The sequence below is a fragment of the Poromitra crassiceps genome, assembly GCF_964638095.1.
Source record: "Poromitra crassiceps genome assembly, chromosome: 5".
Taxonomy (NCBI): Eukaryota; Metazoa; Chordata; class Actinopteri; order Beryciformes; family Melamphaidae; genus Poromitra; species Poromitra crassiceps.
In genome coordinates, this window is record NC_139642.1 from 50,029,667 (window position 1) to 50,047,597 (window position 17,931).

The window sequence follows — 17,931 nt, forward strand, 5'->3', positions numbered from 1 at the left end:
CGCGGTCTGGAATTCCTTCAGAGGAGAATTACAGTAATACATACAGAATAAAGCTCCGCCCTGTAGCCTACTCTACCCCCTGCCTCTGCTCCTGTTCTGCCTGGCCCGCACCCTGGCTTCAGGAGAGCTGAACCTCCTCACCTCGCCCCGGCCCGCACCCTGGCTTCAGGAGAGCTGAACCCTCCCCACCTCGCCCCGGCCCGCACCCTGGTTTCAGGACAGCTGACCCCCCCCCCCCACCTCGCCCCGCACCGCACCCTGGCTTCAAGACAGCTGAACCCCCCCCCACCTCGCCCCGCACCCTGGCTTCAAGACAGCTGAACCCTCCCCACCTCGCCCGGCCCCCCCCCCCCCCACCTCAGTATATAATTATCATATCAACATTTGGTCAACGGATCGGTTTTCAGTCCATTTCATGAAGCCTCCATCTGTCTATAGAGAGCGATGGGCTCAGACAGTTTATTTTAGCTTGACATTACATAGGTCCTAGTTGTGATGGGGAATAAAAACTGGCAGGTCAAGTTTAATGCAATGCAAAAAATAAATAAAATAAAAATAAAAAGTCTGGACATTAAAACTCCCTCTCTCCAGTATAGCAGGCTTTGGTTTTGGGTCCCTGTGAGAAGTGTGAAGCGCTCAATAAAAAAGAAAAGAAAAATGGCAACCTAGCCAAATCCTCTAAGATCTAAACGTTACAGCAAAACATGATTGTCATTTTGCATTGACTCTCTTCAGTCATACTTCATCCTTCATCAGTACTTTTATCGCACCAGTGGAGCAGTGGCTATAACATTGCTGTTATCAAATTAAATATTCTCGTAGTAGTCACAGAAATTACAGCAGATAATAAAACCTTAAAATTAGTTACTATATTTGAGATACAACTCCCAACCCAATCTGGGCATCTAGAGTCTACTAGTCTGACGACTAATAAGGTGATTTACTCATCATCAGACTGATAGACTCTGGGTTCCCAGATTGCTCCCAACCAAACTTGATTTATGAAATAGTTTCCATTTCCTCATGCAACATGTGCAATGATCAGACATTTCAAAGGCGAGAAATCCCAAATTCAGAGTAATTTCAGTGAAACATTCAGTCACATCATTAGTCATTACATGCATTTATTTGAGAGGAACAAATTTTTGCCATACATATCTTTGTGATTACCAGCACATTTCGATTAAGTTAACAAATTATTAAAAATCTCTAAAAATTAAAGCATTACAAACAGTGGGGGCAGCACAGCAATGTTGATTTCAGCTCAAAACAAACTGTTGGCAGATATGAGAAGCAGAAAAAAAATCTGCTTCATGAACATTTCTGAGCAAGGCAAAACCAGCATTCTTCACATACATAAATGAAATTACTTTTCATTTGGAGTTTTAATGCCTTGCTACAGAAACCTCCTGGACAGCAGTTTGATTTGAACAATGCCCTCTGTCTGTGTCGTGTTGTAACAGCAGGGCGACGGGCCTCGATGGTGGTGTTGGGGATGTTGCTGGACAGACCGTGTTGTCCTTTAGAAAACACCAAAACCCTCCTACGCCCTCTTGTGGTCGCAGCATAACCTTGCAGAATAGTGTTAAAAATCACAAGAGGGGTTTTGATGCGAACATCACATCATTATGCTGCCCTTCCTGAACAAAACGTTCATTGTGTTTTGTTTTCATAACTGCAACCCCCCACTATTGCCATAGTCAGCCATTCAATCATTTATTTACCCCAACACTGTCATCTTATTTCCAAATCCCTCTCCCCAAAAACAAGAAAAAAAAAAAACTCAACTAAATATTTTCTCTAGTTTGAATCTGAAATATACATCAAAAAGGGGCAAATCTTTAAAAGCAAACCCCGATGGAAAAGAAAAGATAAAATTAAAGGGGGGATGAAGGGAGAAAAGTAAATCACACAAAGAGAAGGCTCATATAACTATATAAAATAAATACAAATTAACTGATTTCTTAAAGCAGCAAAATGGAGAGATTGAACCTAAAACTGTTGAATTGAAGGCAACATTAATTGTGATTGGGAGCGGTGAGGTGAGATGGCACATAGTACCAGTGGAAGACAAAGACTAAAAGGAGGGATAGGAGAAGGGAAAGAGTGATAGAGGGGGGGAGACACAAGAGACAATTGCTTTTCTTTATACTCTCGGAAGAGTTTCACACGACGACGATCGGCGTGACAAAACGACTGTAAAAGTTTACGATAAAAGTGTCGGGAATCGGAGAAGAGAGAGAAAAAGATTGTGGCTGTAATGAACGGCAGAAACTCAACCAAGGCAGACATCTTGCCCCCCCCCCCCACAGACACACACAACATTCACAGAAATAGTTTTTGTCCCCCCCCTACAGACAGTGTCAGTTTAGAGTAAATTGCTGACACCATGACTCTGAAAGAAAACCCAGAGATGTTTCAGGACAGACACAGAGCAGTCTGACAGGCGAGAGAGTCAGAAAGAGAGAGAGAGAAGAAAGAGGAAGATTGCTGATTCCTGAGGGGCCAAAGTGGACAGAGAGGGGTGGTGGAGAGAAGAGGGGAGGTCACTTTGGCAAAGGTCCCTTACAGAGTTTGTGTTTTGGGCGGGTGTGAGGTGGGGTTAGGGTGGGGGCACTGACATCAAACATTAACAGTTATAGAGACACATTAACAAACACCGTCAGCTTCCTCGGATATAAAAGCCTTTGTCGGTGACTTAGTTGAACCTCTTAAAAAAAAGGGAGGCGTCCCGCACATTCAAAGCCAGTCGGTTCCGCTCGCGCAGCAGCAGGGTCCGTGACTGTCACTTGTGTCTTTGAGTGTGCCGTTGACTCCACTTTCCTCAGGAGAGTGACCGTTATGTGTGCGTGTGTGTAATATGGGGGGGGGGGGGGGGGAATAGTTCCTACTAATCCCCTCCCGCTTCAACTACAGTGTAAATGTCAACAATCTTCACAAACGCGTACTGCGAGGGCGTGAGACCGGTTTGTGTTTTCTGTGTCTTTGGTTAGTGTTATATCCCCCCGATCTGTCTTCTGTCCACCTCGCAGGTACCCGCTTTGAGTGTCGAGTTTCCTGACTGACAGAATGTAGTGATAGTAGGGCCAATAGAATTTCTCCTTTTTTCTCTCTCTTACTGGATGTGCGTGTGTTTTTCAGTAGTTGATGTAGTGTGGATGTAGAGTGTGGATGTAGTGAATTCCTTATAGTTCGTACGACCAAGCTTGAGGAGTTTATTGTCAATTATATATTTTTTAAATTTTTGTATTTGTTTTCCGTCATAGATTTGCTTGTATTTTTTTTTAATGTATAGAAGCTTAGATGGGAAACAGCGGGTCCCTTCAGTCCTCGATAGGAAGGTTGTGTTGGCGGTAGATTCATAGGAACGATGAAAACATTGCAGGGCGACCAGTCGTGTGGAAGAGCCAGGCGGAGTACCCGAGCGCTCCGATTCTCCTGTCCTCGCGGGTCCCTGTTCAAAAGGGAGAGACGACTTGAGTTAGTCATAAATACAATTCAATTCGGAAATTTTTTCATGCTTTAACTTTAATTAAAGGATTGCATTGACTTCTCTATGGGTTCCGTTCTCTTGGGATTATGAGACCCTTTGAAAACTCTTTGGATAAACAGAAAAATGCTAAAATCATTTTGGAAATACCAAGTTTTCACACAACAGCAGTGACATGTTGTTGTTTGTGTAGTGCCATTGTGCATAAACTAGTTGTTTAATGTATAAACAGACTTGACGGATGGTGTTTACCTCCCGACTTCACGGCGCTTCTCTCCCGGTCTCCAAACTGGCGTCTAGCAGCAGCTCCTCCAGGTCTTGTCCGCAGCTCACACTCACTACACAAGTTACACATAACAAACACGCACACGATGACAAATACCTTCTTTACATTCAAAAACAAATGCATGTGTGATTTGTGTCTGTCTGAATCCTAAAAAAACAGCGGTAAAGATGTTTCTCACCGTGTTCCATCACACAGCTGCTGGGCTTGTGTTCCATCACACAGCTGCCGGGCTTGGGACTCTCCACATCCAGGAGATGGAGGGAGAACTCGGCCTTCAGGCCGTTGGGCAGAGCCGAACCCACGACCTCCGCCTCCACGCCGCCCGGAGCCTCGGCGAAACACTCGCCCTCGTCCGCAGAGCTCTCGTCGGGCGATTCCTCTGCCTGGAACGGGGAGGCAGGACTCCCTTCCGAGGCGGGGGCGGATGTCTCGGGGTCGGGACTCTTCGAGGCTTCCCCTGCTAGAGGACTTGACTCCTGTGCTTCTACGTGGGTCAGAGGAAGTGCCTGTCCATCAATCTGGACAGAGAGGACAGGCTGCGCTAATTCCTGCTGATCTAGCTCCGTTTGTTGCGGTTCTCCAGGTAACTTTGGTGTTGGTTCTTCTTCTGGGCTTTGCTGGCCGTCCCCGTTCTCTGTTACACTCACTGTGGGTCTTTGACTCTCTGACATGCTTGCCGGTTCCCCCTGCAGCTCTTGCTGTGTAAGTGTCTCCGTCTGCTCCTTTGTTTGGTTCACTGCCTCTGTCTGGGGCTCCTCCGATGCAGACGCGAGCTCATTCTGTAGCTGTGCAAGTACAGACGCCAACGGCTGCTGCTGTATTGTGTTTATCTGTGGCGGTTGTACTGCTGGGATACTAGACTGGGTCTGACTAAGCTCCTTCCCCTCTGACTCTTTACACTCTTCTTCTGTGCTATCTGGCAGAGGAGACATCACCTGTGCCTCCTCTTTCAGACCCTGCTTCTCCTCCTGCTTGTCTTCTTGCTGTTCTGCAGCAGTAGGCTCTAGTTGTGTGCCTTCAGTACCCTCTGTTACTTCCTCCGTGAGCTGAGGTGTTTGTAGTGGATCGTTGGTTGCTACTGCCTCCACCAGTAAGGAATGGGAAGGCAGGGCTGGTGCTAGTAGACTCAGGTCTGTCACTTCTGGTTGTAGGGCACTAGCTGTTATGTCCTCTGTAGGTTGACTTGGTTCAGTAGACTGTGGTTCTAGTGTGTGGATCTGTGTACTATCTAGTGCAGGCTCTGTATGGGGCAACGCTGTATGCGAGGGCGCTACAGGACTCTGCTCTGGTGCTTTACAGTTTGTTGACAGAGCAGATGAACCGTCCTTCACTTCCTCCATGATCAGTTGTGTTTGTGTGGGTGTCTGAGGTTGGGAGAGCTCTGCTAAGCTCTGGCTCCCCTCACTGCCCCTCACTGTGGGCAGCGGCTGCAGGGCTTGCTGTGTTTTGGGTGTGCTTGCCTCTACAGGCCTCTTTGTGGCCTCCTTGGCCAAGTCCTGGTTGGGCGCGGCAGCAGGTGCACCTCGCCGCCCCTTGTCCCTTTGGAGTTGGAGTTGTAGCTGCTGTTGGTTGGGGGGGCTCTCCACCCGAGTTACCATGAAGATCTTATGGCCCCTCCCCGGACTGGAGACAGATATACAGCGTCCCGGGGAGGGAGGGGTGCCGGGTGGGACACTGGATTCAGTGACAGTGATTCCTGAAATGACACTGGGCCCGCTGGCAGGTGAGGCGGATGGGGACGGGGGTGTCTGTGAGGCACTGAGGGGGGGCTGTGTGGGCACCGTCTGGGCTAGGGGGGCAGTCGGCTTCGGACACGGGGAGAGGTTAGCTGCGGAAGGGGCTTTAGAAAGCACCACCTCTTCCTCCTCATCCTCTGTGTCCGAGTCAGACTCCAGGTTCAGTGGAGGAACGCCCGTCTCAGGACTGGCTCCTGATTGGCTGCTTGTGTGTTCTTCACTACCTCCTGTTCCTCCTTGCTCCACTCTCTCGCCCGGCTCCTCCGATGCTGCTGCTGCGTCCTCCTCGTCCTCCCTCGTTCCGTCCTCGGTGGCAATTTCGGCCATGGAAGCAGACTGCCTCATCTTCTGCTCCGTTTCCTCCTTCTCTTTAGCCAGGATGAAGTTCCTCTTGCAGCCATTCTGGATCTCAGCCAGCAGGGCGCGCTGGGTCTCAATGAAGCTCTTCACCTGAGACACATGACAAGAGAAGAAGTCTAAAACAAGTGACCAGAACCACAAGGCGATCAGAGGACTAGGGATGGTAATCAAGAACCGGAACCATTCAGAACTGGTTCCAAATTGTCCAATTACTTAGATCTTATGCCTCAGAGGTTATGAATTCCTTTTATTGATGCCGGCATATTTTTCGGACAGTTGCGCATGTGCATTGGAAAAACTCATGACGTCATGACGTCAAACTCTGCATCGACGATGCAGGAAAATTGTGAGGAGTCATGGTGGAGAGGAAGAAACTATCCAAAGTGTGGCTTCATTTCATGAAGAAAGATGACAACATTGCAACTTGTAACATCTGTAAAATTATCATTTCGAGCGTGGAAACACCAGCAATATGTTGAAACATGTTTTATCCTTTTAATAAAAGAAGCATTCAATTTATTTGACCATGTTCAAATGTTATTAGGCAAACATTCTACACTGTGTTCAGACTCAAGAGATACTGAAACAGGTGCGTTGGCACTGAAAACCTGTGAAAACCTCTAAGGGAAGTGATAAAGAATCAGACCGATACGCAGAATCGATAATGGCATTGGTATCAATACAATCTTATCAATTCCCATCCCTACAGAGGAAACATCTAAATCCAATCCAATTCTATAGTTTTCGGGTCAATACCTCTCTCCGGGTTTTTTCCCCCCTACAGTTTCATCTTTCCCTACACAGACAATTTTCTTTGCCCCCCCCCCTCTCTATCCCCTCCCCCAGCCCTAGTCCCCGCTCTCACAGTCTCTTTCTTAGGCTCGCGGTCCAGGTCGAGGCGCAGCAGAGAGGTGTTGACTTTTAGGGCGAGGGACAGCGCCATGAGCCCGCCTGTCTTGATCTCATTCTCTCTGAGGTCGAGACGCAGCAGCCGGGGACTGTCGGCGATGAATTCAGCCACAGCTACAGCTCCTGCAGCACAGATCAGAAAGACAAGCAGGGGTGGAGGATTTACAAAGCAACATCCCACACAAAAAACACTAAAGCAGAGACGCACAGGCAGGTGGTCCCACCTTCACAGGACAGCTTGGTGGAGGCCAGACCCAGCCGGAGGACGGAGCGGTTGGCGATCAGGCCATCTTTCAGCTTGTGGACCCCTTCATTGCCCACTGAGTTATGGCCCAGGTTCAGCGTCTCCAGACTCTGGGTGCACGGCTGAGAGAGAAACAACCACAGGGAACGAAAAGCTGTGAGAATGCGAATAGATGATTTGTTTGTTGGAAAATCAAGTTTTTATTAGAAGATTAGATCTATATAAGTCCACACTGTGTAGATCTATATAAGTCCACACTGTGGAGATCTATATCAGTCCACACTGTGTAGATCTATATAAGTCCACACTGTGTAGATCTATATAAGTCCACACTGTGGAGGAGATCTATATAAGTCCACACTGTGTAGATCTATATAAGTCCACACTGTGGAGGAGATCTATATAAGTCCACACTGTGTAGATCTATATAAGTCCACACTGTGTAGATCTATATAAGTCCACACTGTGTAGATCTATATAAGTCCACACTGTGTAGATCTATATAAGTCCACACTGTGTAGATCTATATAAGTCCACACTGTGTAGATCTATATAAGTCCACACTGTGTAGATCTATATAAGTCCACACTGTGTAGATCTATATAAGTCCACACTGTGTAGATCTATATAAGACCACACTGTGGAGATCTATATAAGTCCACACTGTGGAGATCTATATAAGTCCACACTGTGTAGATCTATATAAGTCCACACTGTGTAGATCTATATAAGTCCACACTGTGGATATCTCCAGGGTTAGGAAACAGCAGGCGGGACAATCATGGGATATGCCACATCAGTGTGAATGGAGTCTCCAGGCCATTTCGATGTGTTCTGCACAAGCTCCAGTGATGGGAACACCAACAGACATATTTCTTTGAGAAACTCAAGATTCACAAAATGCCTAAAGCAGTCCTTTTTTGTTTTGTTTTTATAATACCAAAAAATAATTTAACGCAAAGCAATCATGCATTTTCCAAACAACATGGATTGCCATGTTTGTTCTAGGTCCAGACCTTCGAATCCGCTCATGCCACAGAGTTGAGTTTTGGCTCCTTCTGATCTGGCATCGTCATAATATGCAAATGCCCTTTCTTCAGATTCACCAATCAGTGCCGAGGGGGACTAACGATTGGTCAATCAGCGTCAATAAACAGCCCAATGGGCGTGACGCCGTTGGGCTGGGCCTACAGCGTGACCGTACCATCTCAGTCTACCTCTCCTCACACCACATCTGCTATCGCCTACACTCCCATCTTCTGTCTCAGTTCTGCACTCGTCTTTCTCTCCCTCAGTGACGCGCCACACATCCATCTAATCATCCCAATCTCCTCTCTGTCCAGCTTCTCCTCGTGCTCCGCCTTCAGGGCCCACGTCTTGCTTTCGTGTATCATACAGCTTCTGACGCAGGCGGAGGACACTTGCGCTTTCATTAAATGTTACTGATACAGTTTTCTAAGAGATGAAAAGAAAAGAGATGAAAACAAGGATCTGCACGCACACCAAAAGGAGCTCCCGTTTGAAGAGTCTGATTTCCTCAAGACTGCTTCTAAGAACAGCATTATAATAAAATGTTCGGATACATTCTACTGAATAGCTTATCAATCAGCAATCAGGACAAATTCTTCTAATTTTGTATTCACCAAATTCCCCCCCCTGCCCCCCCCCCCCTTTTTTTTTTACGTATCTTCGAAAACTGTTTTGATGAATTGGGATCGTTTAATCCAAACATGCTGCCTCATGACTTTGGTTCATTTCCGTTAACTTCTATGTTTTGCTAATAGTTCATAAAAGACAATCACCGCTAAACTTGTTTGCTATACTATTCACAGACCAAAGAACCATTTGAATATAAAAATGGACTGTAGTCTGAGTATTATTAGAGTGAAGCCCTGTCGTCAGTTATATCTCTCTGTATGTCTTGGGCTGTTATGACTCAGCAGTGTCATTGTCTTAACGGATACTGAGGAAGAAAAACCGCAAACTCAGCTCCACCGCCGACAGCAGAGAGTGTGATGAATCAGAATGTGCTTATCCTCCTGCTGATATCTGATTCAAATAATCATGTGATTTGCATCACCAATATAACAATGTCTAGTTAATGCAAAAATATTTAATCTCATTTGTCCAAGAGGACAGTAAGGTTGAAATGCTGCATTTGGTGGTGTTATTTCAACGCTTGTCTTCCCCTATTAGACTGCCAATATCATTAGCAGATATGAGCACGCCATGGGACATACTGTATAGACAACAGCAGCTTGTGTTGTTCTATATTGTGATTATTACTTCTGTGAAACAGTAATGAGAAGAACATTGCTGCTTGTGGTCACACACACACACACACACACACACACACACACACACACACACACACACACACACACACACACACACACACACACACACACACACACACACACACACACACACACACACACACACACACAGGGGCGGACTGGGACAATAATTCAGGACGGGCATTAGATACCATGCAGACCAGGCCAACACACATGGACACACATGTGAAAAATTGGGCCGGTTGAGGTGAGATTTGGTGAATATAATGCTAACATGTTACCTGTTACCTATATGTTCACTAATATAATTCAACATTGCCTAGATACTGCAAGTATAATATGAAGACGTAAAAACAAAAACATGCCTCTGTACAAAAGCTTCACAGCAAACTTCATTTAAGGAAGAGTGCAGTGTCCTGTCTTGGCTTGTCTGAGGTTAAATGAGAGTACAAAAAATCAAACTGCTTCATCTCCACTTTAAACTGTATTGGGCAGTCCTACTGATAATCCCATGAAGCACATTAATGTGAAAGCAATAAGCAAATAGCCTACATGTTTCACTTTATGCTCTGAAATTGTAGCCCACCTGAAGGTTCCTGATTCTGATAAATTCAACACCACCTCCAGCACCTGCTGCAGTGCTAGTGCTGCTTCTGCCTCCTTCTCCACTTTTGTGAAGAAAACCCCAAAAGCAATCCAACCCATACTTTCAGTTTAGCCACTACCGTTTACATTTGACCAATTATATAGCCTAATATAAATGAATCAATCAATCAATCAATAAATAAATACACATTAGTGTTCATTTAATTTCTCTCGAATATTCTAGAGGCAATAGACAATTGTCTATGACTGATATTGTAGTTTCGGCCAAGACACAACATAGGCTCCTTGCTTTCCACCTCTCTGCACCTCTTTTCTTCTCCATTTTGGCACCATTGAACAGCAAGCCCCGCCCACCCGCGCTGGGGTCTCAGCAGCTTCTGACTGAAAAGTTAACTCATTCCTCCCTGACTGGCTGCGCAACTAGGAACACTTATACATACTGGCCTGCTGTTCAGTGAGTGGCCTGGCCTGCACATTTTTGCAGGCCATGCCAGGCCAGGCCACCAGGCATCTGCCCGAAGCGCCCGATTAGCCAGTCCGCGCCTGTACACACACACACACACACACACACACACACACACACACACACACACAAACACACACACAAACACACACAAACACACACAGTTTCCTCTTAGACCGACAATAACAACAAAAGGATCTCTAGCTGTGTGCACAGTGGGAGTCTTGTACAGACCAGTGCAGCAGCGAGGTAGCCCATGCCGTTGTGTGTGAGCTGGTTGTTCCACAGCACCAAGGTGACCAGGCCTTTCCTCTGTTCTTTCAGTCCCTCACACACGTAGGCTAGACCTGCACAGAGAGACACACACCAACAGAGAGGGGGGGACACACACACACACACCCACAGAGAGAGAGAGAGCATGCAATTAACTTCAAGACGTGTAGAAAAATGTAAGTTACACCTTTCTACCTGTCCACCAGGCATTTCAACAAACACACCTCACTCATATGTGCTATGCAGTGTTGCAGTCAAGCCACTACATCTAGAGTCCCAGTCCAGTCTCGAGTCCCCAGAGTGCGAGTGCAGGTCTGGAGTTACTGAACATGAGTGTGACTGTAGGTGGAACACATGTGCCGGGGCCTGCCCTTGCACGAAATGGAATAATCTCATGGTATTAATATAGCTATCAATATCTTATGTCAAATAATTAGGTCCTACTACAAAAAACAACAACAAAAAGAAAACAAAAAACACTCTTTATCATTTAACAACTCCGAGTCCTCGTCTCCAACGTTCCGAATGCATGAACGCTCGAGCCCGAGTCCAAGTCATCAGTTCTCAAGTCCAAGTCCAGTCACAAATCCTTCAAATGACGTATGCATCAAGTATTACAACATTGGCTATTGGATACAAAGCAGCAATGGAAACGGTCCAAAATGTATAGCCTGCAGTGGTACTTCAGCAAAGCATTTATCACTGTTTTGCAGAACACTTCCACTGACACGATGGCAGACAGTCAAAATGAAGGTTTGGAAGCCAGAAGAACTTCTTGTTGCGTGTGCATCTTGCAGCTGTCAGTCAAGTGTAGATGGAAAATGATGTAGCAGTGGAAAGCATAGCAAAGGATCCCCCCCCCCCCCCCCCCCATGCGTTAGAACTATTCTGAGCAAGTTGGCAGATTTCAGATTATTAGCTTTGCAGACCTATTGATAAGAGAGCATTGGCAACATAAAAATGTAAAACTCAAAGGAAGGGCAGTGTATTCTTCAATAGTCACAGTTATATCAATAAATAACAAAGAAGAAGCCATTATTTAATATCGTTATCCACTTTAATCTGTATCATTTCTAATCTGATATGTAATAAATAATAGAGGACGTCTAATGTTAAAGTGAAGCGCTGCATAGCTAAACACAGCAGGAGAGAGGGACAGAGATTAACAGCCAACTCTTTCACAATAACGAGCGTGTCCTGTTCTAATAATAGTGATACTCTGAACAGATGAGGCACATGTGTTTTGCACACCGCCCTTTTCTCTGTGTTCCTGCTGGACACATGCTTCCTCTGTCCAGTTGCTTTGTCACATAGGATGGTTGGTAATGCACGTATCCAGAGGCACATTCTGTCATATATTTGGTAAGGGCATACTGTCATACTTCACTTTTATTGCGCTAGTCCTGCAAGCATTTATGGACACATGCACGGCCCTCAGTGGTAATTCAATACACATTTGTGCATTGTTCATATTCTGTGTCATTGCTTTATTATTTTATTACTATCTTACAGTTTTTATTGCTTATTTGTTATATGGCTTTATATGTACGTACTGCTTATAATCCACTTGAGTTTTTTCTCTATCGACTTCTATTACTTTTGTTGTTGCACATGACCTCAGGGATCAATAAAGGTCTGAGTAACACATCTTCTTTACAGAACAACTGTCCCTAGAGAACGTATGCGCCATTATAAAAAGATTTAGTGCAGCACGCCGGCGTTCCATCAATCTTGCTCACCAGAGTCCAGGATGTGGTTGTTGCGCAGGTCCAAGATCTGGATGTTGTAGTTGAACTTGAGCAAGTTGCCAAGTTGGGCCGAGTCCTGCAAGCCGTTCAGCTTGTTGTCTGCCAGGTACAACTCCCGCAGGTTCATATTCATCTTCAGAGCCGTGGCTGTGACAGAGACAAATCAGATAAGGGAGACGAGGGAAGAGAGGGAGATGGAGGGAGGAAGAAAGTCAGGGATTAAAATTGTACATTCAATCATAACGGACACTTAATTGAAGCGTGGCTTTGAAAGAGAGGACCCTCCTCTTTGCCCACGTATGCGGCTCGCCGCCCCTCCTGTCATCCCCCTGGCACTGCGCCCCATGGTCTTACCCAGTAACATGAGACTCCGCCCCACGGTCTTACCCAGTAACATGAGACTCCGCCCCACGTCTTACCCAGTAACATGAGACTCCGTCCCACGTCTTACCCAGTAACATGAGACTCCACCCCACGTCTTACCCAGTAACATGAGACTCCGCCCCCGGTCTTACCCAGTAACATGAGACTCCACCCCACGTCTTACCCAGTAACATGAGACTCCGCCCCACATCTTACTCATTAACATGAGACTCCACCCCACGTCTTACCCAGTAACATGAGACTCCGCCCCCGGTCTTACCCAGTAACATCAGACTCCGCCCCACGTCTTACCCAGTAACATGAGACTCCACCCCACGTCTTACCCAGTAACATGAGACTCCGCCCCACATCTTACTCATTAACATGAGACTCCACCCCACGTCTTACCCAGTAACATGAGACTCCGCCCCACGGTCTTACCCAGTAACATGAGACTCCGCCCCACGTCTTACCCAGTAACATGAGACTCCGTCCCACGTCTTACCCAGTAACATGAGACTCCACCCCACGTCTTACCCAGTAACATGAGACTCCGCCCCCGGTCTTACCCAGTAACATGAGACTCCACCCCACGTCTTACCCAGTAACATGAGACTCCGCCCCACATCTTACTCATTAACATGAGACTCCACCCCACGTCTTACCCAGTAACATGAGACTCCGCCCCCGGTCTTACCCAGTAACATGAGACTCCACCCCACGTCTTACCCAGTAACATGAGACTCCGCCCCACATCTTACTCATTAACATGAGACTCCACCCCACGTCTTACCCAGTAACATGAGACTCCGCCCCCGGTCTTACCCAGTAACATCAGACTCCGCCCCACGTCTTACCCAGTAACATGAGACTCCACCCCACATCTTACTCATTAACTTGAGACTCCACCCCATGTCTTACCCAGTAACATGAGACTCCGACCCACGGTCTTACCCAGTAACATGAGGGGCCGGCCAGACAGGCCAGCGTTCTCCAGGTGGAGGACTGCCAGGCTGCCGCTGATCCGGAGGGCCCGCGCCACAAACGGGGCCGAGTGGTCCAGCAGAGGGGTGTTACGGGCATCAAGATACTGCAGAGAGCTCGTCTGAGGGAAGACACAAGACACCCAAACCATTAGAAACAACCAGTCGTATATGCATGCACACAAGGGCACATATGGACATGAGAAATGTACATGTCACAGAGAAAGGTGGAATACATAAGAATCTATAAAACTGTGATAGTGTCTGAAATAATGTCCTCATAACCAAGATGAGAACAGTCTCTTAAATGTGTAATAGGAACAGAAATTACAGGCGGAGTAACGACAGAGATACGTTTATCTCCCATGCAAGCACGCACTGAATGAAAACACGTCTACACACACACACACACACACACACACACACACACACACACACACACACACACACACACACACACACACACACACACACACACACACACACACACACACACACACACACACACACACACACACACACACACACACACACACACACACCTCTGCCCCCTCTAGCTGGATGCCTCTTCTCTCTCAATCCTAATCCAGGACCTCCCACTACCTGTAATCTGATCTGCTGTGGTCAACTGAGGACTGGCGTCACGATGCCAAAAGCTAAGAGCATTATCAGACCTGATACATCAAACATACAGCATTATTATCCTCACATGAGGCCATGTGAACCATGAGGATAATGACGTGTTTGTGCACAGCCTTCATGAAGAGCGGCCAGAGGCAGTGAGATATGGGCCGTGGTCTGTTTAATCCCAGGCTTAACCCCCGAGGATAGGCGGGTGCCCAAGCAATTTGTGCATTAAAAAAATATCTTTAGGGCTTTGCTAAAACGAGCTACAGTCTTTTTACTGACAAGCTCAGACACAAACAGTCTGCAGGCTGGAGGGTGTGAGCGCTGTCTCCAGGCGCTTCTTCTGAAAGAGACAAGCCTCATCACTCATCAACGCACGCAAACAGGAGAAACGCCTTTTGGGCATAATACCCATCCGACAGCAAATCAGCTGGATATCACACAGTCATGTGGTGACATCACAGTCACAGCAGGTGAGATTACAGTGTGGATGTGGTGACATCACAGTCACAGCTAGGGGTGCACTGATCACATTTTTTGCCACCAATCACCGATTGCCGATCGCCTATGGGAAATATCTTCCCAACCGATCACCGACCGATCACCGATTACCGATCACCGATTACCGATCACCGATATATAAACTCCTCAAAGAAAGTTTGGAAACGTTATTTTAGGTTGATTATTTCTCCCCTTTAATAATACCAATTGGCATTGTATTTTATATCGTTGGAAAGCCTAATTAGTGATAGGGATTTTTTTTTTTTTATTATATAAAAAAATTGCCGCTCGCATATTTGAGGTCAAAATCGGCCGATACAGATTGCTTGCCGATCGATCGGTGCACCCCTAGTCACAGCAGGTGAGATTACAGTGGGGATCCAGATTGTTTTTAAATTATGATTATCGTCTCACAAATAATCAATGAAATGTGTTTTTACGTGCGCACTCATCTCGCATTTCCCTGCAGTATTATACAGTATTAAATTAGAGGAAATATCCAAGTCATCCAATTGTTTTGTACACACTGTGTATTATTGAAACTAAATGTGCAAAAACTCTTTAAAAGATAATAAAAAAAATAAAAAAATAAAAGGAAATATCCAAGTTGGATGAGGTTTGCTTAATGTCCAACATGGATATGTATAAATATACATAATAACCTCAGTCAATTAAATCCTTCTTGGAAAGAAAGGCTTCTCTGAAGCTGTGTCTGGAAGAAGTCTGTTCAAAGTGTCCTGACCAGTGGCTGTTGATATCTGTGTTTTTACAGCAATACAGAAGCACAATGAAGGCTTTCACTTCCCTCAGCCACAGACACGCCATGCTTCTTTGTGTCCAGCAGCTCTCTGAGTCTGCGCCTCATCACACAATTACTGATTATGTGTGAAATGAGTTTCCATGGAGCAACAAACACGTTTGCTTTGATTCAAAAGTTGACGTCAACGGTCATACAAAATAACTGCAGTTGGCTCCTATAATCATGGTTATACTGTAATTACTGCAGTCTTTGGTGAAATTTGAATACACTTCTGACATGGTCTGACAACCATTTCTCTCTCCCTCGCTTTTTTTGATGATATTTTTAGAGATTTTGGCTTTATCAGACAGATAAGAGCGAGGAGAGACAGAAAAGGTTGGGGGGGGGGGGGGGGGGAGAGGGGGATGCCATGTGCCTTAAGGTCCTGCTCCAGATTCAAACCCAAGTTGTTGTGGTTTTTGCGCCTTAAGAACATGGATCCACCAGGACGACGCTCCCCATTTTGAATTCTGATTTGAACGGTGAGGACTGACTTTAAAGAACGCGGTGAAAGGGCAAAAGTGTGACCTCAGAAAAGCAAGCAAAGGCAGGACAGAGTGCTGACAGAACTGTGTGGGGGTACCGACCCAGGTTCAGACAGACCCTTATGTCAGAGTGCTGACAGAACTGTGTGGGGGTACCGACCCAGGTTCAGACAGCACCCACAGAAACACTGGAGCTCCTCTGCCTTCCCCCTGGCCACAAAGTTGACATTAAGAAGTAGATTGTAGGAGGAGAGACCTTGACAGTGCCTCAAGACAAAAGCCTTTGAGACTGATGACTTAAAACACCTAGTGGCATTTCTTTGGCCCACACACATGCATACCAAGCATTTTGATGTAATAAAACCACTCAAAGCCTACAGACAGAATGTGTGATACTGCACAGTTTGCTCTTGAGGATGAAGAGCCGTTTCATGTTTTCTCCGCCCCTCTCTCTCATGGAGGACAGCAAACACACGGTACAGAGTGCTCCCCATGGCCCCTTCTTCCTACTTACATTTTGGTGAACAGCCATCATCCTTCTCATCCTATCTCGTTCCACCCACTTCCATCACCCCCTCCCATAGCCCACCTGCATCTCTCTGCAGACACTACTATGCCTGTGTGTGTGTGTGTGTGTGTGTGTGTGTGTGTGTGTGTGTGTGTGTGTGCGATCGCTCACCTTCCTCATCATGTGTGCGGCGGCCTGCCACCCTCGGGTGCCGATGTGCTTATTGAAGGAGATGTTGAGGTGTGTGGCCGACTCGTAGTATTCGATCATGTCAAACAGAGCTGATGCACCCTGAGGGGCAGAGAGGCAGACAGACAGAAGCAAAAGAGAAGAAGAGTTGAGAGACCTAATAAACATGATGTAACTTCAGGTTCACATGTAAAGTTGGAAAGAAAAAAAAATCCAACTGTTTATGACAAAGTACATTGGTGTTCTGCAAACGGTTATGAAACCTGATGAAGATAGAAGGATGTTAAGAGATACAGCCTTAGGGCCTGTGTCCACCTAGCATCTTTTCATCAGCTCCAGCGTCTATTTTCAATTGTTTCCAATGGGGGGAGAGCGTATGCGAGCGCACACGGACGTCTAGAGAAAGTGCGTTGCGTCCAGCGTATATTTTCGGCGTTTTTGTGCGCCCGGCTCCCAGCGCTCCCAGCTGAAAATATTTTAACTTTTCAGAAAGACGCTGGTGTCGGCTGCTCCTTTTCTGGTAACTAATCATATGGAAAAACTATCGCAACAGAGACAGAACGGCTCAATTGTGGGAGCAGATCGGCTAGACACTTAATATTTCTGGTGAGTGTTGTGCTTACTGCTTTTAATAGCGTAGCCTACCTGTGTTGTTAGCTTGCTAGCTGTCAGCTATCAAGCTGAACTAACGTTACTTGCAGACTGCTTCCTTGTATATTGTGCGCTGGGATCAGCGTTCCCCAGCGCACTCCCAGCTTTTAACGTCGGAAAAAGAAGCTAGGTGGACACAGGCCCTTAGCAGCACCTGCGGTTGCCCCGGTAACAACCCCTCTCAGGGTAGCTGCGACCTGCTGGGCATTTCCAGCAGGTAACCAGGGGGTGGGGATGCAGAGACTAAAGAGCTGCGAGGGAGGAGACGTTCTCTTGTCTAGACTAACTGTCAATGGTTGCAAATAGTCAGAAAGATATGAAATGATAGTGCACATGTACAAACAAGTTTTAAGCGTTCTTCGCTTCTAGACATAATACTCTCTGATGAACTCTATTCATTACAAGCTGAAAAC

The 17,931-nt window shown here is 46.4% G+C and overlaps 1 protein-coding gene across 1 annotated transcript in view; it reads right to left on the reverse strand.

The window, feature by feature from the left end:
• Positions 1 to 402: 402 nt before the first annotated feature.
• Positions 403 to 17,931, reverse strand: part of ppp1r37 (protein phosphatase 1, regulatory subunit 37) — a 63,753-nt gene continuing 46,224 nt past the window's right edge. The window contains exons 5-13 of the mRNA XM_083637992.1: positions 16,850 to 16,969; positions 13,730 to 13,880; positions 12,404 to 12,559; positions 10,626 to 10,738; positions 7,006 to 7,147; positions 6,738 to 6,904; positions 3,955 to 5,962; positions 3,743 to 3,828; positions 403 to 3,454 (exon numbers count right to left, since the gene is read on the reverse strand). Of these exons, the coding sequence (XP_083494118.1) occupies positions 3,752 to 3,828; positions 3,955 to 5,962; positions 6,738 to 6,904; positions 7,006 to 7,147; positions 10,626 to 10,738; positions 12,404 to 12,559; positions 13,730 to 13,880; positions 16,850 to 16,969 (2,934 nt within the window). The 3' untranslated portion in view covers positions 403 to 3,454; positions 3,743 to 3,751. The remainder of the gene's footprint in view (positions 3,455 to 3,742; positions 3,829 to 3,954; positions 5,963 to 6,737; positions 6,905 to 7,005; positions 7,148 to 10,625; positions 10,739 to 12,403; positions 12,560 to 13,729; positions 13,881 to 16,849; positions 16,970 to 17,931) is intronic.